Source organism: Lonchura striata, chromosome 18 (assembly GCF_046129695.1).
Source record: "Lonchura striata isolate bLonStr1 chromosome 18, bLonStr1.mat, whole genome shotgun sequence".
NCBI lineage: Eukaryota > Metazoa > Chordata > Aves > Passeriformes > Estrildidae > Lonchura > Lonchura striata.
The window spans coordinates 9,870,699-9,892,544 of record NC_134620.1 but is presented as its reverse complement, the minus strand read 5'-3'; the positions used below and the strand labels follow the sequence as shown (position 1 = coordinate 9,892,544).

At 41.2% G+C, this 21,846-nt stretch overlaps 1 protein-coding gene and 1 long non-coding RNA gene across 2 annotated transcripts; one reads left to right on the top strand and one right to left on the bottom strand.

The window, feature by feature from the left end:
- Positions 1–355: 355 nt before the first annotated feature.
- Positions 356–18,281, bottom strand: SUSD2 (sushi domain containing 2). Its single transcript, XM_077787205.1, has 15 exons — positions 17,379–18,281; positions 15,959–16,163; positions 14,480–14,631; positions 13,795–13,962; positions 13,395–13,569; positions 11,850–12,051; positions 10,698–10,783; positions 10,215–10,483; positions 9,097–9,240; positions 8,616–8,771; positions 7,322–7,570; positions 5,979–6,251; positions 5,262–5,444; positions 957–1,047; positions 356–647 (listed from the first exon to the last, which is right to left on the bottom strand). Exons 1-15 carry the CDS (start codon positions 17,488–17,490, stop codon positions 635–637), a joined length of 2,478 nt encoding a protein of 825 aa, XP_077643331.1. The 5' UTR covers positions 17,491–18,281; the 3' UTR covers positions 356–634.
- A 1,440-nt stretch (positions 18,282–19,721) lies between these two features.
- LOC110478147 (uncharacterized) lies at positions 19,722–20,273 on the top strand. Its single transcript, XR_002466716.2, has 2 exons — positions 19,722–20,011; positions 20,123–20,273. It is a non-coding gene; the product is annotated as an uncharacterized LOC110478147 (long non-coding RNA).
- The last annotated feature ends 1,573 nt before the right edge of the window (positions 20,274–21,846 follow it).

Genomic DNA, 21,846 nt, shown 5'->3' with positions numbered 1-21,846 from the left:
TACTAAGAGTTAAAAAAAACATTTTAAAAGTTGCTTTGTCAGGAAAAGAAATAGGGCAAACATCCTTTGTACAAGGTACATCCTTGTACTCCCTTTACAACACTGCTGTGTAATCAAATAGCAACCCATACAGGGAGAGAACAATTTGCTATTCTAAGGGGGAACAATCAAAATACAGTTTGTAGGCCTTAACTATTGTATCAATTCACAGTGTGGATGAATCTCACTTTTAGCATACAGAAACCTCCTACCATATAAAGCTGTAAGGTTGATTTTGAGGGGGAAAATGTGCTTACATTTCTTTTAGACTTTGTGACACATATAGAAAGCAAAAAATGGTCTTCATATAGTAGCATGGCTTTACACATAGATTTTAATATCACAGCATACTATGCCACTTTCTTATTTCTTTGAGCTGAATTCCTAGTGAATGTAGCATTTTTAAGCTGATAGAATACTGAAAAACAATAGTAGTGTTCTGTTAGCTTGGTGCTGGCTTTTTTTGTTGTTGTTTTTTGGTGACAAGTTCAGAAGTATTTAGTTCTTCCTCACACATACAATCTTCTTTCCAAGGGCTGTAACCCCATTTTGTTTCTGTTCACTCAATTTTGATTCCATTTTATCTGGCATTCTATTACCTGTGGACGCTGGAACAGAGAAGGCTTAAAAATTTGTAACAGTTGCTAACAAAGTACAGAAAATCAACCATATCTCCATTTCAATCCACCACTATTCCTAGGCAAAACCATTTTCATTTACTATGCTGCCCTCTTTCTCCACCAATCAGTTGCACATGCAATTGATAAGTGTTTATACATCATTTGCACTTTTTTTTAACCTGTAGCACACTGGAAGTTTGTTGCCAGTGGTCATTATTAAATTATTATTTAAAAAGTCATAGCAGTTGCTATTTCTTTAGGAGGTTCATTTGTGTTTTCAGTTCAGTTAAGGCTTACCTCTCCTTTCTGCATAAATAACCCAGACGTCCCAAGACTGCAAGGCCGACTATTCCAAATATACTGCCAATAACAATTACTTGTTTGATAACTGAAAAACAGAGACCAACCACAAAAAAAAAAAAAAAACCATGAAGACTTTGATATCCATTTCTTCATATCTGTTTGAATGCAGTCACATGACCATTTTTTGAAATTGTACATATAGTGTTAATTTTTCTGTTCTCTTTATCTGTGGAGCTGCCTCCCTTGGCAGGGGGATTGGACTAAATGATGTCACAGGTCCCTTCCAACCTTTTACCTTTTCAGATTCTCTGAAAGATTAGGAACTCACAGAATTCCTACATTTGACTGTTAGGGCAGGTGGCTGCAAAAGCTTTATAACACAAAGGGTGGCTAGTGGTTAACATATAGTCAACATTTTGAATGTGCAATATTGATGTGGAACTGTCAATCCCAACTGAAATGGTTTTCAATCCTTATTCCATATGGTTTGATTACTTTAAATAGTACCCCTATTTTGGCATTAAATTTTGAAACTGCCTTTGCTGCTTAATAATTTACATAAAAGAGAAGTGACTGCTCTGGTGTGGGTACAGTAAACTGCATTAGAGAGTTTGAACACACTGAAACAGGAATAGTGTGAACTTGATTCTGTGACTGCCTTACAAGGACACCTGAAAGAGAGAAAGAAACCAGCTATGAAACAAATTTTGAGTAAAAATTATCATTTTGTTTTCTTATTCTACTAAGCAGTGGCAGATTAGCATGACACATAAGAATATTTGTAAAAGTTAGGAGATGCAGCATGTGGAGTGAACTGCCTGGGAGAAACAATGACTCCTGCATTTTGTATCTGAGCCTTAACACATCGGGGCTGCATTTTTGTCAGCCCTTCCTTCCATCACTTTGTCACACCTGCCCAAACCACAGCCTAGCACTCAGTGATGGCAGAGTGACACAACAGACACTTCTGTGATCCTAGAACAGATTATCCAGCTGCTGATTTGATTTATAGTGAAGTTTAAGGAAAGAAATGGGATACATAAACTGTTTCACAAGCATTGGTCCATCATCCAGTAACTTCTGAGCAAGGCTCAAAACCCAATGTTTGGCTTACACATCCTTCATAGGGAGGCACCCAGTCTCTGCTGAGTGATGAGAACCCACCACTGGCTAAAGTGGTTAGTCCGGTAGTGATTTGCCTCTGTTGTGAAATCTTTGTCTTTAGAAAAAAAACACAGAAGACTAATGAGATTTCTGACAGCTTTTCAAAATGAACAGCATTTACACAGAGCCTGAGACTGGAAAAGGAAATCTAAAAGTGAATAGAGGAGGGGGGGAAAAGGAGAAAGTAACCCAAAAGACAAACAAAACTAGATTGCCCTTAATATCACCGTATTGTCTGTCTCCAAAAGACTGTATGTACATATGTTGCCACTATATTATGATTTTTAGCTGGATATTACATCTGATTTTACTAGAACCTCCTTCCTGCTTTTGTTGGATGGCTTCTTTGTTCTTCCTCTTTGTGATATTCCGTGAAGAGAGCTTGCTGTGGTACTGGCAATACTTGCAGTGGGATTGTAATTAGAAGCATAGCAAAATAATTATTAGCAGAGGATTTCCATGGAAACTTTAGTCCAAGGAAGCAAAACTCAAAAACAACAATATGCAGACCCAACAACATAATTTAGATTTGAGGTTTCAAAATACCTAAACGGATTTTCTAAAATAACTGGCATTACGTTTTCTTGTTTCCACCTCTTTTCCTATCCAATTTTCCTGGTTCCCATGCCTTTATTTAAAAAAAATCTCTTTTGAAAAGGCATATAGCAACCTTGATGATTTGCAAGACAGAGCTTGAATCTGATGTGCCACAAAACTGCAGCATCATGAACACAGCACTGTAAAGAAATACACCTGTAAGCTTAGAATAACAGAGGGCTGGGCCCTGTGCTCCTGAGCAGCATGAAAGAAATTATTTGACAAAGTGTGTGTTTAATAGTTCACTTTCAAAGTAAAAAAGTGACTGTTGATCACAGTGACTAGGTCAGTGGTCACCCATCCAGGCACCCAGAAATTAGGAAAGGCTGTCCATTAATTTTGTCAGCATTTTCCTGGTGTCAAGAAGGTCTTTATCACAGGACTTGATAAAATGGGTGTTGGTAAAACAGCAGCATGCTGCTGGTAAAGAGAAAAACAATAAAGAAAACTGACCTCAGAAACAACAGATTTTGACAACACAAGGACCTTTTCTGTAGAAGAGAAGGCTTGGGGGATGGAGAATAGAGAAAATAGCCAAATAGAGAAGACAAGAAAAACTGGCTCTGGATTTCAACTATGTCTTGGATCAGAGGCAGAAATGTATTTAGTGGAAAGCAAGTACTAGTTGTGCATGGTATAAAAATATGAGAAGTTTAGATATAAGTGAAAGGAACTTTGAACTGTATTGCCTCTCTTCTCAGTAGAAACCTGGGCCTGTCAATAAAATAGCCTTCTCAGACAAACACTGACATCTAGCAGAACACCTTTGGGAAGAAGAAGAAACAAGGCTAGATATAAATGCCACTAGTAGGGCACAGCAGTAAGAAAAAAATAATGGAGAAATTTGTATTTTATACTGTGTTGCAGTATTGGTATTGTCAGTTGTTGGTATTGTCAGTATCCTGCTGCTGTGGATGGCATTGCCATACTCCAACTTCCTTGCAGCTAATAAAAACCATCAGTTTTGGTTCACATTGCACATTAACTAGAACACCAAATATCAAATAGTAAGGAAGATCTTAGTTGCAATAAGATCAATCAAATTCTTTCACACCTTGTTTTTCCTTGTCACCTTTCAGGAAAGCATTGGAAAACATTGTGGGTTTTGTTTGCTCCTCCACAGAGCTGTGTCATGTCTCCATCATTCTGAATGCAATCAATCACTGCATATCTTCCAGCTCCTTTCCTCTCTTCTCACAGGGCTGCCTTTCTGTCCCCCTTTTGCTAGTGTAAATGTCAGCATCTGTTTTGCTTATTGAGACTGACTGGCTCTTATCCAGTATGTATGTGGTTGATGGCAGCAGTGGAAAAATATTCTTAGCTTGCAGCTTGGCAGAAAGTTTTGCCATTGCCTGTTTAAGATCTGGCCTTTGGGAATTTTTCTGCTGCCCAAACTCACTGCAGTTCATCTTAAAATATTACTAAGTTCAGAACTGCATTGGAAATGTACAAGCAATTGGTACAGGCAGCAGAGGCTGATGAAATGTGCCAGCATGGCAGGAATTTGTTGCTGATGTGAAGTGCCCTTTCCACATTTCTTTGGAAGGGTCTTAGAATAGAGAATCTGTTAGTATGAATTATTTGATGAGTGCTTTTGGGAGCTATTAACTCAGCATTGAAAGTGCTTCAACATGCCATCTGGCCTTGCACCATCCTGGTGCTTTGAAATATTGCCATCTTGAGGACATTTGGAGTGTATGTGGTGAATGAATAAAAAGAACATTTTGGGCCATTTTCTGTAAATCATAGAGACAGCTTATGCTACTAAATTGCTACTAAATCCAACAATCCCAGGCTAACTGATAATCTGTTAGTAGTAACACAAGAGGGGTAATAAATCTATGTTATTTATACTAAATCATTCACAAAACTTTTACTGCTATAAAATAGTAGAATTATGTTTTGAGATAACATAATCTTTTCGAAAAAAAGAGTGGAAGGGTTCAACAAGTGGGGACTATTTCTGCTCTCAAATCACAGAATCACAGAACAGTTGTGGTGGGATGGGACCTCTGGAGGTAATTTTGTCCAACTCCTCTGTTCAAGCAGGACCACCCAGAATGAGTTGCCCAGGACCATGACCTGACAACTTTTGAATATCTCCAGGGAGGGAGAGACTCTGGAACTTCTCTGGGCAAGCTGTGCCAGTGCTCAATCATAATCACTGTAAAAAAGGGGTTTCTGGTGTTCAGAGGGAGACTGCTGTGTTTCAGAGCATGCCTGTGACCTCTGGTCTTGTCCCTGGGCACCACTGAATAAATCCTGGCTCCATCCTTTTTTCACCCACCCTGCAGGTACCTGTACCCATTGATAAAACAAAAACTTTAAAACCTCCACCAAAATGCACAAAAACACCATAAGTCACCTGTTATTTAGATTTGAATAATAGTGTTTCTAGAAATTCAGACATCTCATGTCCAATGTTTTACCAAAGAAGAAAAGTTTCTTTTGCCAAGGGCCATCACGGTATACTGAGATTGCCTTGTTCTTGATAATGATTTTTTAGTGACAATATGTGATATCTAAAAGGCAACAGACCTGTTACTGGGCTGCACTGGGGTGTGTCTCCTGACCAGACTCCTGACACTTGGCAAGTTCTTTCCTGTGACCCTGTGAGTTCAAAGCCCTCATTGCAGGTGAAACTGATGGTTGAGCCCAGCAGGTAGTTAGTAGCATTCTTACTTCCATTGGTTGGGTGATCCAGCCAGCCACAAGAAATCACTAATAAAAGAGATATCTGGTTAGAATATTTAGAATTTAGACCAGAAAAATCTCCATTACAATGATTCAAACAGCATTTTAGTGGCAACTCATGGAAAATTAAAGATTTTTAGGCTATCTGAAAGACAGTACTTCCTGCTACATTTAAAATTTTTTTAAAATAGAGGAATAAATTATTTTAAAATTAAGGATGACAGCTTCATGCACATAAAATAAACTTTCTACACTGTGGTGTTATAGTGGAAGAAATGGAAAGAAATTTATTTTAAGTTTGCCTAAGTATTCTATTAGGACAGAGATTTCCTGGTATGAAGATGATTCCCCATAATCAGATTATTTATAAGTGCATGAGCTTACAGTTAAGTAAAGCCTCCTCAAACAGTGTTAACCCTTTAGATGCCCTGTAGAAATAAATGTAATGATGTTCCCTATGGGCCATTCACTTATGATTTGGACTTGATGATCCCAATGGGTCCCTTCCAACTCAGAATATCCTGTTATTCTGTAATGATGTTTCATGGAATGTTGTATCACCTGGCTCTAGATGTTCTACCAGCAGCTTGTGATTCTGATGGGAAAGTCTTGTGGAACTTCCCACTTGGAGGCTTCTTGTTGTCAGGACGTCGAATCTGCAGAATGGGTCAGAGCCACAGCGTGAGACCATCTCTTCTAGCAGGGGATCAGCAGGGTCTTCATGAGGGGAGAACACGGGCAGAAAAGAAGCATTGTGCTTGTCCCCATAAAAGAAACTGTCCAGTAAGAACTCCGTGTCATAAGTAAAGAGAGAGGTTCCATTTTTAATAGCCCCTTGGGAGATAGAGACAGAAAGAGAGATTCACATGTAACATTGCCAACAAAGACCACCTTCTGCTACTAATCTGTGTTTATCTACAGAAATGTAGCTAGAGCTGGAAGAGATATAGGAAGCCCTATAGCATCCTTCTAGCTTGAGATTATTTTCCTTTTCATATGCAACATCTTAACTTAGCACCAGGGTTGGTGTTCATTTAACTTGCTGTTTGACCCTTTTCTTAAAATTATATTCAAATACTTGTTTAGCTATGATTTTACATAAAGATGGTTTTATGTGCCTCCTAGCAAATGGTGACAACAGACAGAGCTACCTAAAACAACCATTGCAAGCAGCACAGATCCTGAGACTGTGCCTCTAAATCCATCATGGTCCTGCCCTTTTTTCGTTCTGCTATATCAGAAACTTCCTGAGGCTGAAGCAGTGAGACTTTTTGGTATGATCTGAACCCTGGAGTATGGTTACACTGTGCTTACTACAGAGATCAACTGGTAGCCAGAGGGAATTTTACATTATGTTTCTAGCCCATCTTCTAACCTGATGTCAGAAGGAATGCTGACCAATCTAATGCTGCAGGTTAGATAGAACATCTTAATCACTCATTAAATGATAAAATCCATTCTTTTACACACATCCCCCCACACCCTCTTCTTTAAAGAGACAATTACTAAATTGTGAGTTAATAAATGATTTCTTAAATTGTCAGCATGGCCCATGATGAAAACATTGCCAAAATTCTGGGAAAAGATAGCTGGCCCTGGCTTTTGCTGTACCTCTGTAACACTGCAGTCTGCTGAAGCTGTGTTCAGCTGACCATAGTAGATGGTATTCTGAAAGTGTAAGCTGTGAAATACGAGGTCTGACTCCTGATGGAACAAAGTGCTGAACACTCCATCATGGTTCTGTTTTCACTCCCCAAGTGGATAGAGGAGGACATATTTCTCTTACTCCCTTCTCTTCCCCCAGTACTGGTTGCTTGGCACAGATTTCATTCCCGAGTCCTTAAATCATGAGTTGTGTTGAATTTGTAAAGAAAATGTAATAATAGACCAGAGAAATTACTTACAGCTAGCTCCAAACTCAAACACCTGCTGGGGACTTGCATGAACTGACATGGTGGTTTTATTCTTGAAGGTGTAGTCATCCTCTGGATTGCCATTCATTACCCCAAAGAGACCCCATGTGTGATTCATAAACTTCTCTGGGAGCAGAATTGTCAGGGTCAGAAATCCTCCACTTCCCCTTATTTCCACTCCAGACCCAGAAGAGAACATCACTGTGATGTTCTGATCAGGTGTAGAATAGAGAAAGAGACCTGCAATAATGAGAGGAAGAGGACAAAATAGCTAATTATCCATAGTGAAAAAAATTGTTGTGTTTTAGCATCAGTCAAAATCATCAGTTTTAACCATTTTTCATACAGCTTTTCCTCCTTTCCACTCTGAGCTGGACTCTGAGAATCATTTAAAGAGAAGCCACACCTTCACACTACAATTTGATTAGATGGCTACTAGGGAGTGGAAGCAAAGAAAGGTCCACTGTTGATATAAGATGCCTCCTGCCAATGTCCCAGCCCAGAAGCTTAAATATATGAGATGTTCACATCAGAGAGTGGCTGTGAGCTGGAAGCACCACTCCAGGAGTCACAGTTTTTCCCTCCTCCTCCCTTGTCTTGTAAACCCCTCCCTAATACATCTTCTTCTCCAGGCCCCCTCAATGTCCCTTCCATTTTTTTTCCTCCCTGCATCTCTTCTTCTGCAGCTCCTTGTCAGTGTAGCCCTCCATCTGCTCTTCAGCCATGTGAGGAGTAATAATTGCTAGCCACAGAAATTTTCCTCTGCTGAATAGGGGGATTACTGTTAAAACTGAAGTGATGTATGATAAGTATTAGTCAAATTATCATTACGACTAATTAAACTATCACAGCCCTGTTGGGCAAAAAGTCAACTTTTGATAGTCTTTTTGGCAGAAGAATAGAGGAACAATATCTGACCTATTGAGAGAGCTCTCAATAGGTAAATGTAAAATTCAGTTGTAGTTTTGTATATATTTTAGTTATATTTCACTATATTTCATTTTATTTGGTAGGCTTCATTGCATTAGATGCAGTAAGCTCAAAGCAGAATGTAGAGGACAGAGTTTTTAATTCCATTCACTGTCCACTTCATGAGGAGGAAACCCATTGTTCTATAAACAAGTGAAAAAGAACATAAATACCATAGACGTTGAAGCCACCTGTTAAAACACTTCACCAAAGGATGCTGAAAAGAGTTGAAATGCATGCACCTAGAGACACTTTTAACTGTCCATGGGCTCCATCAGAATGGAATTGCTTACAAGGGCTGATATGTGTAACTAACCTTTCAAGTCCATCCAAGTTTGTTCAGAGAAGCTGAGAACCCTCTGGTTCAAGAGGACCTCCAGATGCAAATCCTCCGAGTAGCGCACTTCAATCACATCAGAGTTGTTCTCCTGCATGGCCACTGCAGACAAGCCTGTCCCCTGAGCCCCAGTTCCTTCCAAAGAAGAAAAAACCAACAATGCTATCAAAATGCATCAGCTGGCAGCTCTGCCTATTTACTGATTTCTAGAACTGGCCTTATGGTTCCTTATTGATGAGAATGGGCATGGAGAGAAATAAGATTTTTTTTTTTTGAGCTCTTAAAACACAATAGAAAATCTTACACTTCCATTATCACACCCAATAAAACTAGCAATTTAAAAAAAGAAGACTAGAGACAACAGGAGGATTGTTGCAAAGTGCAAATCAAGCAAATATCAAATCTCAATTCTGCAAATCTCAGAAGTTCAGAAGCTCTGCTTCCTCTCTTACTGACTTACCATTGGAAAAGTGTGCCTGCTGTGTCCTCCCTTGCACTCTCAGGGATGTGAGATCAGACTCCACCAATGTGTATTCTCCTAGGCCATTGAAGGTGAAGTTCAGACCATCAAATGTAAGGAAATGGGGATCCCCAAAAGCAGATGCTATTTTTAAAAGCAAAAAGAGAATTAGAACAAGCAAAAATCACAACCTGTTACTCCTCAAGTTCATGAGAAAGAAAAGAGGCTAGAAGTCTGTGTCACATGCTATAGATGGGGAGATTTGGACATGAATACAGGGTGATTGCCTCATCTTTGCATCCATATCCTTTATCCCCTTTTGCATTTCCCACTTCCATGTAAATTGCTCCAAGTTGCTTCTAATTTATCTTCTTTTGTATGCTTTAATCTGTGTAGCAACTAATTCAATGCACTTTGCCATCAAGTTGTAAAGTTGTATTTTCACAAATTCAAACTCTGCTTCTGCCAATACTTTTGATGGGGTTTCTTTAAGCAGCCAGACCACTCATTCATGACCCCTAACTACTTAATGCAATGCCCTCTACAGTTTTCTCTTTTTTTTTCTGATGCAAACTGCTGCCTCTTTGCACTTCTTTATGGGAGGCCAAATCCTACTGGACGCCTCATCATCTCAGCAGCATAGAAGGCAAAATGTGGTGACAACAGAGGTTTGGCAAGGCTTGAAGACTGAGTTAAAAGCAAGTGGGAGGAAACCAGACACATTCTAAGTTGTAAAACTTTCTTATTTGATGTGCATATTTCTCATCATGACAGCTTTTCTAGTGACTTCCTACCAGTCATTAACCATCTCTAACCACCTTTTTTTCTGAAGAAGTCCACACTGATCATATAAAGTCGTGGACATTGACTACTGTGCTTTGGCTATTTAGGTTCCAGGGGTGAGTGAGATGCTCAACAGCAGAAAATCTTGCAGCACAATTAAAAAACAACAGACAGATTTTCGAAGTGGTGGTGCAATAGAAACCTTCCATAGAGTTTTTCCACAGGACATCGTACCCTCACCATTGTCAACTCATGTATGCACTTATACAAATATTCTAAAAGCCAACACTGTATCAAAAATCTACACTCCATAAAGGAAATTTGGAAGCCCTTACCAGCTCGGGGCGGGCGGTACGTCCTGCAGTCACTAGAGGGCCGCCTTTTCATATAGACGTCGCAATTATCAGCCCACAGGCAGCAGTAATAGAAGCTGATAACATCATAAAGCCAATGGGAAAAGCCAGGTATCCGGGGAGGCTTCAAGAAAGGTGGTGAACCCCAGTCGTGTCCTCGATCAGGTGTGCTGCCTCCGGTGGAGTCGTGCGTGAGGATTTGGGTTCCCGTGGAGCCATAGCAGCACTGCTGTCCAGCCCCATACTTGGGACTGATTGAGAAAAGCAGCAAGAAAATCATCATTTAGCTCTGTGGGGTCCGTTTCTATTTAGGGGTTGCTTACTGATTTTTATGGATACAGATAAATATTTAGTTTGCCAAGCTTTATCTGATGTCCAGTTAGATTTCACCCCTGACTTCTTGATGCTGCTGTCTCTGAGGTGAAAGAATTAATCAAAAATTGCAGCTTAAAAAATGTTCTTTACCTGGCTTGAATGGCTCTTACACAATGCACAGCACCAGGATGATAAGTACACACGCTCCCCTTTTCAATGTCACAGCCATAATCTGTCTGAAAAAGATCAATGTTCACACTTAATGGGTTCTTTCCTCGTTGTCCTTTCTGTTTTTACATTCTGTTCCCACCCTTTGTATCTGACATGTGTGTAAAGTTGACATGAACTGGTTAAGGTTGTGTTGAACAGTGTGGAATGATAGGAAAAATGTTGAATTTAATACTGAAGAGTCTGGAGTAACAAATCTGACCTGAACATTTTGCAGTCTGTTACAACAGACCTTGAAGAACAAATGCAGCCAGATAGGGATTCAAATGTAAGTGTACAACAAACACAGGCACAACAGAGTAAGTGTTTATCTTATGTTCCTAGGCAGAAGCAGTAGATCTATTATTTATCTTCTTTTACACATCATGTTTGCAGCTTCATAACCAGAATAGTAACAATGTTTGCCTAACTTTTTTTTTTTTTTTTTTTTTTTTTTTTTTTTTTTTTTTTTTTTAATGCATAAACACATGCCACCATTTGGTATCATAAATAGGAGAGGAACTCACTCTCACCGGGTCCTCAGATCACCAGTGTAAGTGAAAGTATAGACTGAATGACAAATGATTTCTCAGCTTTAGTCAGTTCCTTGATAACACTGAAGCTGAGAAGGAGGAAGGAAGCAGGATAAAGGAAATAATGGATTACAGCTCTGGGCTTGAGCTCTGAAGTACAAGGCAGAAGGGTTTGCAGCAAAGTGTGATAAACTAGGCAGAAATAGTTTGTCACAGCATGGGATATCACCTTCAAACACAGACTGTCATCTTGTAGGATCTCAAAGAAGTCATCGCTGCTCCCAACTCCACAGAGTGTTTTCAGTCTGCTATTAGAACTACTGTTTTGATTCTTTGTTTGAATGTCATTTCCATCTCCTATTCTATAGGCACTTTTATTCATACTACCGAGATAAGCTGTATTTACTTCTGCCATTTGATATGCTACTTGGGCAAATCTAAAAGTAACTTAATTTCCATGTAATGTCATTTAGAGAGCAAACAGAGGTGTGTGTGGAGTTTGGCACTCCTTAAGCTTCCACCTGGAATTGTAATAAGCCAGAGGGATCAATTAATAACTTACATGGAACCTGCCAGTGTCAGCTCTTGCCTGTGCCAAGGTGCAAGGGCAGTCTATAATTTCTTCCATGAAGTTTGGCAGCAACTCTTCCTTTCTGTCCCATTCAATACATTTTGCAGTTGCCCATGCATTTGGGTCATTTCTGAAGTCTTTCTCAAGGTGCCAAGCCAGTGCATGGTCTGAGCTCCAGATTGATGGAATGTTGCTGGAAGAAAACCCAAAAAATAGATCTCATGGCTGAACAAGCGCTATTTTGACAGTATCACTGTGGCTCAATTGCTAATTATAATTAAAAACATCTTTTGACTTTCAAGTTATTTCACTGCAAAGCCCACTGCTTTCTTTTTCCTTCAAAAAGTTATGGCATATCAAATTTTCCAAATTCAGGAGGTGACAGGAAAGCATGAAGCAAGTATGCAATAATCAGAATTTATTTTAGTAATCATGATTCTGGCTTACCTAGATCCTTTTAGAGGAAGGTTTTGTATTCATGCCTTTCGACATTGTAATTTTATTTAGGCCAGAATGAAGAATATTTGAATTCTTTAACTAAACTCAACAACTACACCCCAGTAATATCAGGACTAATGGCTACAGAAACCATTCAGAATCCTTGAAATGTTCCAAAGCCACTCTGCTTTTCCCCATGAAAAAAAATATCATATATGAAGTGTAATAAAAACGCCTCTAGAAAAGGTTATCCTTTTCTGGGTAGCAACTCCTAAATGTTCAAAAGGTGATGACATATTAGCAATATGTTGTAACACTGAAGAGTTGGCATTAATATACTCACAGAGTCTACACCATCTACATCAAATCTGCAGATATGGAAGAATTATGAAGGAATATCCATGGACCACTTACAGGGGTAGTTCACCAAAAATCATGGGGAAATATGCAATGAAATAAAAGAAAATGGGCATAAAATTTGAAGGAATGCAAAAGCCTGCATACAAAATAGAAGAGGAAGGCCTGTGGCTGCAGTGACTGAATTCCACATTTAGGGACTCCTCCACAGTTGTGACTAAACAAAAGAATCAGCAGATCCTAGTCTGGTGAGAGCATGAGTTTGGCTGGAGTAATTTTCTTCATAGCAGCCACGTTTTAGATTTGTGACCAAAAGAGTGCTGATAACACACCAGTGTTTTATCTCCTGCTGTCAAAATCTTCTCTGTGTCTCATGCTGGCCCCAGGGAGAAGGTCAGGAGGGAGCACAGCTGTGACAGCCAACCCAAAGTGACCAGAGGATATCCCATGCCCTAGAACAGCGTGTTCATCAGTACAACTGCAGGGGTGTTTTTCCAAAGCAGCCCTTACTGGGTGACTAACTGTGCATCAGTCTGCTAGTGGGAGACTTCATGATCCTTCCTCCATGCTCCTCTTTACTTAGTAAACTGTCTTTATGTCAAAAGCTTTTCTCACTTTTGACCTTCCAGTTTTCTCCCCGTCTTTTCACATGAAATGGCGCCTGAGTCTCAGTTTTGAAATGTAAAAGGAGACAACAGCTTATAAGGTAGATATTATTATAATTAGTTGTGATGCACTTGCCTCTGCCCATCAGAATAGTTGTTGGGTATAATTCTCAAAATTCCATAGTCCCATGTACTGTAATTTCCTTTGGCAGGTACAGGAATGAAAGAATATTTCCCTGTATTGGGGATTTCTCTTGCCAAAGTATAAAGGTATTTCCATTCAGCCATCCAGTTTTCTGAATAGCTGTCACCTGCCAGATAGAGGAAGAAAAGGGTTTTGCATGCTGGAAAAGAACAATTGCCACAAGATTGAAATTAGATGTCTGCACCCATATGTAAATAAAGAGGAAAAGCTGACATTGTTGTCATCAGTTATTTACACTTGCAGGTCTCAGTGAAAGTGATCATAAGCTGTGCAGAGCTCTGCACAGAGGTTATGTGTGTGATAAATTCTTGTAGGAAAAGGGTCACTTTACCTGTTTCCTGGTATCCCCAGACTTCTATATTGACCTGGGTGGCTGCAAGTGTCTGGTGTGTCCAGGTAAGCGTTAAGTTTCCACCAGTGTTGGGGGTGCCATAGTATTGCCATTTTGTCTCATTTACCAATGTGCATTTTTCTTCACCTGAAACTTTGCTGTGATGTACTGCATTGCAGAGCAGAAAAAGAGGGCTAATGACATTTTGGCTTTGCATAGTCTTGAAAAAGTGCTACTATACTATTTAAGATTTAGCAGGATTTCCCCTGGGTATATTTTACACAGCACAGGATGCATGACATGAAAAGAATAAGCTGAAGCTGAGAAAACGCAACCCTTACTAATACTTGCAGTCCTTAGATTGCAAAACCACAATGCAATTATTTGAAGAGGGGACAAAAAGGGATAGAAGTAGGGATGAAGTGGGAACTGTTTTGGTGAACATTTTTAAGCAGGATTTTGGTCATCATTTTTAAGCAGGATTTTTTATCAGTTAATGCAGCTGCTGCTACTCAATTGCTGTGAAAATTCATCTCTCAAAAGATAAATTAACATGAGGCCAGTGAGACTTTCTTTTCTGAGGCCTGATAAGGAAGAATAAAACTGATCAATAAGAAAAGACATACAATCTTGCATGCATGGAGGAAGAATACAGGGAGAAGAGGATGCTGTAGATATAAGTAACCTGATAACCAAGTTCCAGAGTAGGGAAATGTTAACCCATCATCTGTAGAAACTTCAAAAGGGATGAAACCAGTCTCATAAAGCAATGGGGAGATGCAGTGGGCTTTTCCATCCTTGTCAATATAGCCACTGGTTATGATTTTCTTCTTGAACCTGTAGATGTTGAAAACACTTTTCAGTGTCACCATAGATAGAAGGAAAATTTTGAATGTGCTTCAAATACAATCTTGGGTCATGTGTGGATCTTTTCAAGTCTGGGCCTATTTTGCTTGTAGCAGGGAATACAAACTGGAAAAATCTGCTCATTACATCAATGTGAATTCTGTGAACTGCACAAATATACAGCAATCCACAAACCTTCAATTTCCTATTTAATTGCTGGGGGAGGGAGACAAGACAAATTAGCAACAAAGGGGCAACAGGAAGAGGAAGATAACGTTATAGCATTAGTAGGATTACAGGGTGGCTAACAATGACCATGATACAGTTATTGCAAATTTCTGGGTTTTTTTTTTTTCCTCTTAAGTCCAATGAGGGCAACGAAAGTGATTTCTTGCTGTTCTAGAATTTCTATTGCAAAGGTTAACTCAGAAGGCACTGCTTGTTATTTAACCATTTGAATCCAGTTGGGGCTCTTGCCCAGAGTCCTAGGGTATAACCCCACCTGTGACTCTTCAAGAGTGATATATGGGGACTGCATCTCCACTCCAAGTATCAGAGGGAGCTGGGGCCTGCCAGGAAATAATACCTTTGCTTGTCTACACTGGAATTTGCTTTGGCTAGAATTATGTAACTCTGCAGGTACTTTGAAGTCCAAAGTTGTGTTTTACAGAATGAATGCCTTGGTCAAAGGTTTTCCAAATAAAGAATTGAAAACCTTTTCAGGTACTGCTAGCCAGATGAGAAGGAATCCAAAATTTCACTCAGAACCTCCTGTGGAAATAATAGCACAACATCTGGGTCATCAAAATTCAGTGTACTGTATGTATTGCATGTGCCACGTGCACCTAGGTGTGATGCAGGCTGACACATTTAGGATCCACAGCATTCTCTTACAGGAAAAACATCAGGTATCCTACCTACATTTCTGTCTTGCTTTTTTCTCATTCAGATTAAGAAATAAATACTTCTTTCCCACAAAGGGAAATGCTAAAGAAATACTGACAATCAAGTGCCCTGAAAGGAAACTCTTTTCAAAAAGTCACTATTTTAATATGTTAAGGGAAGAATGAGCAGAGTCATGATTGTGCCACACAATAACTCCACCTAAAAGAAACAATCCTGTGTAGAAATACAGCCAACAGGTATCTTTGAGGATGAGAGTGATCAGAACTTTTGTATGTTTCAGGATTCTAACAACTTTACAAAGTTTTCACTCCTGTATAGACTGGTCTTGTTTTGTGCTAATTGCCTATTTTTGGAGAGTGAGATTATAAAGTTGTGCCTCCCTTTGGCAGAGGAATATAAAATCATGGCCCACCTGCATTTTACCACAGAAGAGGCATCAAATGCTGTGTTGTTAATCAAAAAGTCTTTGCCTCCCAAAAGAGATCCTGAGTATGGAGAAATTTGAAGACAAAATTCTTTATAATCAGGACAGCATATCCCCAAGGACTGGCATGTCACCTGGCAAGAACAGGTACCAAGCAGCTCCCCACATTGGTGTGCACAAGAGTCTTGAGCTCCTTGTTAAAGGAAGAAAAAAACAGTCAGGAATGTTATTAAACTCTTCTAGATGTTCTCTGAAGCACAAGTACATCATCCAAAGGACTGCTGTAAGTAAATAAAATAGTCTGGGTATGTTAGTTTAGGAATGTATTTTGGTAAAGGTTGTAATCACCTGCATATTAAGGTTGCTCCATTTTTGAATGGCAAAATATACTTATTTACCTCCCAGACAGTATATAATTTCATTAATTCCATGGGTATTTTTACATGTAATAGACAGATAAATCTCCAGAGCAGCCCCTCAGTGGGTGTCACTGATTAGATTTATTTTTGAGAATAAGTCTTAAACATACCAGAACAGGGGTCCCTCACCATTAACCCTACATGGGAATCAGTAAGAACAGAAGGCAAGTGCTCTTGGAAACTTAACATCAGCAGTGAAATGGGCTCCAACACAAGTTTATTACGAGCTACTGAAATGTCTTTGTTTTGTGCATTTAATTTGAGTCTGTCCTTAACCATGAAGATGTTAGCAGCCCTGGGTACACAGACAGGGTGGGTAGGCTCGTGGCTTACAGACTGTCAGTAATTACTGGATATCACATGGGAAACTACCCAACAAATAAAACAGTGAAAAAAAGACAGACATTACAGTAACACTGTCAAGAATAGCTGGATTTCACAAACAGTTAAGGGGGAGTTAAGTGAGATGAAGAGAGAGCAGGGAGCACTGAGGACCTGTTGGGAAGTGGAATCTTGCAAGGGTAACACTGCTTGGGAACTATATCAAGAATACCACGCAATGCTGAGATGATCTAAGAAGTATCAGAAATTCTAAATTTGGACAAGGATCTTGCAAAACTGGAAACAATTATGAAAAAGTAACTAAGGGAGTATTGATTATTTGGGAGGACAGAAGCAAAATGAAAGGCAGGGATCAAGGTGGGCGAAAGAACAAGCACAAGAAAATGCAAAGAAGGGAAGGAAAAACACTTGTTCAGTGTGGGAAGCTACAGATTGTCTGTTTGCTTACAGAAGAGATCCACTGACCTGTTGGAAATTATAGAGGAAGGGAATGAAAATGAAACCATGCAGGTAAAAGCTAGCCTGTGTGCCTTTGCTTGAGCTTGTAAAGATGGTATCAACAATTTCTTACCAAGATGTGTATTCTGAAGTAGAGAAGTCAAAAAAGTTTGCAGTTAAAAGCAGCAAAATGTTTGAAAATGACTTACCTGCATTCCAAAAAGCAGTGAGAGTGGAAAGAATGAAGAAGGAAACATTTAAACCAATGAATTTCATATTTTGTCCAGATGATTCAGGATAGCTGATTGTGGTAGTCCTCATGCTAGGCTGGGAAAAACCTTTAATGGAAATGAGTGTCCAGAAATAAACAAGATTCTTGCTGTTCAAAGGTTTGTTGTAAATTACTGAAGCAAAACAAATTGAATGAAATGCTCCATTTCAGAGGTCATCTCCAATCCAGGAAAAGATAGAAGGGGAGATAGTCACTGCAACTCCTTCACATTAACAGTCAAGTTTTTCTGAAAGGGGGGGGTAGATGTTTATTGTTTTACAAGCATTTCTGCTTCAAAGCTCAAGGCCATGGGGTCATTGGCAGAAGTTCTATGCTTTAATTTTGCTGGAGGAACTACAACCTGTTATCACTTAGAAGAATGATAAAGAATACATGCTGACAGTACAGTTTTGTTCAGAAGATAATGAGATATTGAGGAAGCACTGTATGTGACAGCATGAGGGCTGATTTAAGTGAAGGTAGACCCCTCCTTTTCCCTCATTTTAAGGGGCTAAATTGAAGGAAACTCACCCTTCTTCATCATTTTAAGGGCTTAAATCAGAGAGTTCCCCTCCATTTCAGGGCACTTCTATCTCTTCCCCAGCACCACATCTCTTGTGTGGGAGCAGTCCTTGGATATATGCAATTTTGGAGGTGGAATCAAAATTCCGGCAATAGGATCCAGAGAAATAATGGCAGCACTGAGAGCTCTTTTCCATAGGAAGGAAAGCACGTAGCCCCAGGGTCTCAGGTGCAGGTGACAGGCTGGCCTGGGGAGGTGAAGGTCCCCAGGTCCTCTCTGTCCTGGCAGCTTTTGTCAGGGAGCAATCTTGGGATGTGTTGAATTCTGTGGGTGGAATCCGAGCGGCGGGCACATGAGCAGTGAGTGAAATGACTCGCTGGTGGCACCTGGTGACTCACAGCAGAAATGAGCCCTTTGCGAGGGGTGCTGGTGCTCAGCAACTGCAAACACATGCACAGAACAAGAAACTGCAGCCTGGAGCTGGGCTCTGAAAGCAGGGAAGCTGAAGTGTTTCTTTGGATAAACCCCATATGTAGAAATTCCTTTTTTGTCTTGTCAGTCTGGGTCTGTAGGACTGAATCTTTGCAATCAAGAGACATTAGAGTTGATAGTAACACTTAAACCTCTCAAATGTTGTTGTCTCTCAGAGAACTGGGCCTGCACTGAGCTACTTCCATGTGCCTGGAGAGCTTTGGGGAGGGGCAAGATGATGTCCCATTTCTGTCTGGAAAAAATGGCAAGAAAATAAAAAGTAGTTTCCCTTCTTTCTCTCTGACCCATAACTGAAGCAGTTCTGATGGACATCACTGCCCTCCCTATTTGGGTGAAATATTAATATAGTTCATAAATATTCCCTTTCCCTGCTCCTCAGTCCTTCACTGCACAGATTTACTCCATCCTTTGTTCCCAACAACACCTTTCCAGCCCAAATCCCAGTTCTCACAGGCACAAACTAAACAGACCTAAGGCATTGGTTCGACCATTGCCTGGAATTCCCAGCTCCACATTCCCTGGATCGCTCAAGCAACACTCACAGCAGTCTCACCTCAACCCAGAGACTGTCCTCAGGCTAAGCCCATCACCAGTGGTGGTGGTTCAGAGCAGAAAGGAGGAGCAGCAATGCTGGACCCCCACTGGGATGGCCTTGGCATGGCTTTCCCAGTGCCAATGCTCCTGGCACTGGGGCTCTTAGACTCTCTCAAGCCTAAGCCTAGCCCCAACCCTCTCAAAAAAAAAAATGCCTTGTGTAGGCTGTTGAGTCCTCTGCAGGTAGAGAGGGAGTAGCTCATGAGGAATGCCTTCCTTCATCTCTCTTGGCTCAGGAACACCTTCATTATCATGCACAACCAGGATAAACAAGTGGGATTAGAAACCCTCTAAGCAAAATCCATGCTTGGGTGAGTAGAGCTTTGCAGGACCCATGCTAATCCTGTTCTACAAATCACATTCCAAACATCTGGCACCTCTTGCATTTATAGGAATGAAGTCATGTCCCTACTGGCCTTCACCTCCTTCAGGGGTATAGATGGGCCCTACCTCTCAAAGTTCTTTGCCCAGTGAGTCTGCCAGGGAAGCAAGCTCATGGCTGCCCTTGGAACCTGTCTCTAAATAGTTTCATTCTGGCAGGAGATGTAGTGGAGCTGCTATTCATACCCCCTGGGTCACACAAGGTAGCAGTGACGTGATGGAAGAATTTGGGCTCTGTCACAGCAACTCATCTGTCACTGCCCTGCTGAGATGTGCAGCAGACCTGGTGTCAGTGTTTGGTGCAGAGGGGGATGGAAGGTCCCAGTGCTGCTCCAGCACCCACAGCAGGAGCTGCTTCTCATTAGGAAATGCTTTTTAACATGCTGCCAAAGGCCATCTGTCTGCTTATTTGCTGGTGTCCACCCTGCTGGGAGCTGGTGCAGGTGTCCTTCCCTCCATGTTACCATCAGTGCAGAACTTTGTGCTCTGCCCTCTCCTACAGAGCCTTTGGCATGGGCAGGACGAGGTGGCAGCAGTTGGGTGAGCTGGCACCTGTGCAGACCCTGAGCAAAGCCATTTGGGTAATGTCTCTCCTTTCATGGGTGTCTGAAGACTGGTACAGGCTGACTTGGGAAACACTTGCCAAGAGATGCTGATCCTTCAGTAATTCCTGTTTTCTTTGGTCCTTATAGGAGGCTGCCAAGAGAAATGGGCTTGACCAACACCTGCAGGAGCTGCTGAACCAGCTCTGAAGAAGCATCCCTGCTGCTTTGCTCCCAAATCATGGGAAGGGCTCTAATGCTATCCCGAGCCTTGCAAAACAAGTGTTGAGTTTTTCTTCCACTCTGCTCCCCACTTGCTTGTCCGTGTCTCTGTGGGTGAACCAGCAGAGAGCTGCCAGCAGGCTGCACTGACAGGCAGAGCTGAGCGTGCTCCTGCCCACGCTGTCTCAGGTTTGTTTGGGCTGGGCCAGGCAGGTGTGCCCAGGGGAGCTCCGGGGCTGTACCTGAGTGGAAGATTGCCAAGAGAAAGTGCTGCATTGTTCTCTGCCTGCAGTCACCTTGCCTGAACCCAGCTCTGAAGCATGCTGGCACAGAGGGATGTGAAGAGCTAAGGTAAATGTTAAGGAATAATTCTAACATGGATCAGGAATACCCAACATAGCACTGAACTTCTGAAGACAGATATTTTGGGTGTTCCCAGCACTGCAGCAGAACAGTTTGTGTAGCTGCTGTGTCTGGTTAAGCCCATTGCTATGCACAGAGCAGCAAAGAGAGTGTTGCTATTGGACTTTTTCCTTCACTTCTTGCTTCTTGAAGCCACGATTGCAGAGCAGATTAATTTTTGTTTTAATCTCAGAAGAAAGGCCTGAATGCAGTAGTTAGCATTGTTTAGTATTTGGCAAACAATGCTGGATTAGGGCAGGGTGAACAGTAGGAGAAATATTAAACGTTAATTCTAATCTTGCCTTTTATATGGATTACAAGTTATGTCACTAAGGTCTCATATTCCAAACTGGAGACAAGCAGCCCCTTGTGATTGCTGGTGAAATCCAGCACCAGGAAGGAAAATGGAGCAGCAGCCAGCTGGGGAGACAGTGCTTTATAGGAGCTCCTCAGCTCAGTCCTGGTGCAAGTAGAGGTCCCTGCTCACAAACTTCTGTGGTGGGTGTTTGACTCAAGGCCTGTGTTCTGAATCCTTTCCTCAGTGCTCCCAAGCTTCCCTCCTTGGGCCATGAGCCAAGGAATCAGGCATATCAACCAACAGACCGTTTGTTTTTCCACGGGCTGTGTAAATGGTGCTGTTGTTATCAGTGAAACCAGGTCTCCTTGTGGCCTCCTGCTCTGCTGGCGGTGGAGGGCTCTGATCTCCTCCTGTGCTTTTTGAGGGTGGGGCAACACCTTGCATGAGTATCCAGAGCACCAAACACAAGGTGAGCACTCTGCTACTGCTTCCAAAGAGAAGCTGGCCCTACCACAGCTGTGTATTTGAACTTGCAGCAGATGTGAGAGTGGTAGGACATCATATCTATGGCTGTGCAGCCAGAATTGCTGAGCTTTCCAGTGGTCCTGCCCTTACTCTGAGACAAGGACAGGAAAATGCTGTTGTTTTGAAGGTGCTGTTTGTCTGGTTAAAGGTTTGCTCTGGTCAAGTGGGATGTAACAAGGCTGGAGCAGTTTTGAAGAAGGTCCAGGTCTAGATTTTTGCTCAGATCTGGAGCAAAAGATGGTTGGTTCAGTTCTGCTCACAGTCCCACAGACAGAGGATTTACCCGTGGGAGATTCCACCCTGTGCTGTTCTTAATAATCAACAACCATCCTTGATGTACACCTCGATAAGGCTCCAGGAATCCACTTATCCTGCTGTGATAAAGTTCCCTGTGCTGCTGCTCCAGCCCTGCACACCTGGGCACAGC

Bases quoted from the DNA above. Each gene is read 5' to 3' on its own strand.
- SUSD2 (XM_077787205.1), bottom strand. From the start codon at position 17,490: ATGAGGACTACCACAATCAGCTATCCTGAATCATCTGGACAAAATATG. The intron at 13,570-13,794 runs GTAAAGTGACCC...TCTATCTGGCAG, and splicing joins CTGGGGATACCAGGAAACAG to GTGACAGCTATTCAGAAAAC. The intron at 12,052-13,394 runs GCAAGTGCATCA...GTTTTCTTCCAG, and splicing joins AACTATTCTGATGGGCAGAG to CAACATTCCATCAATCTGGA.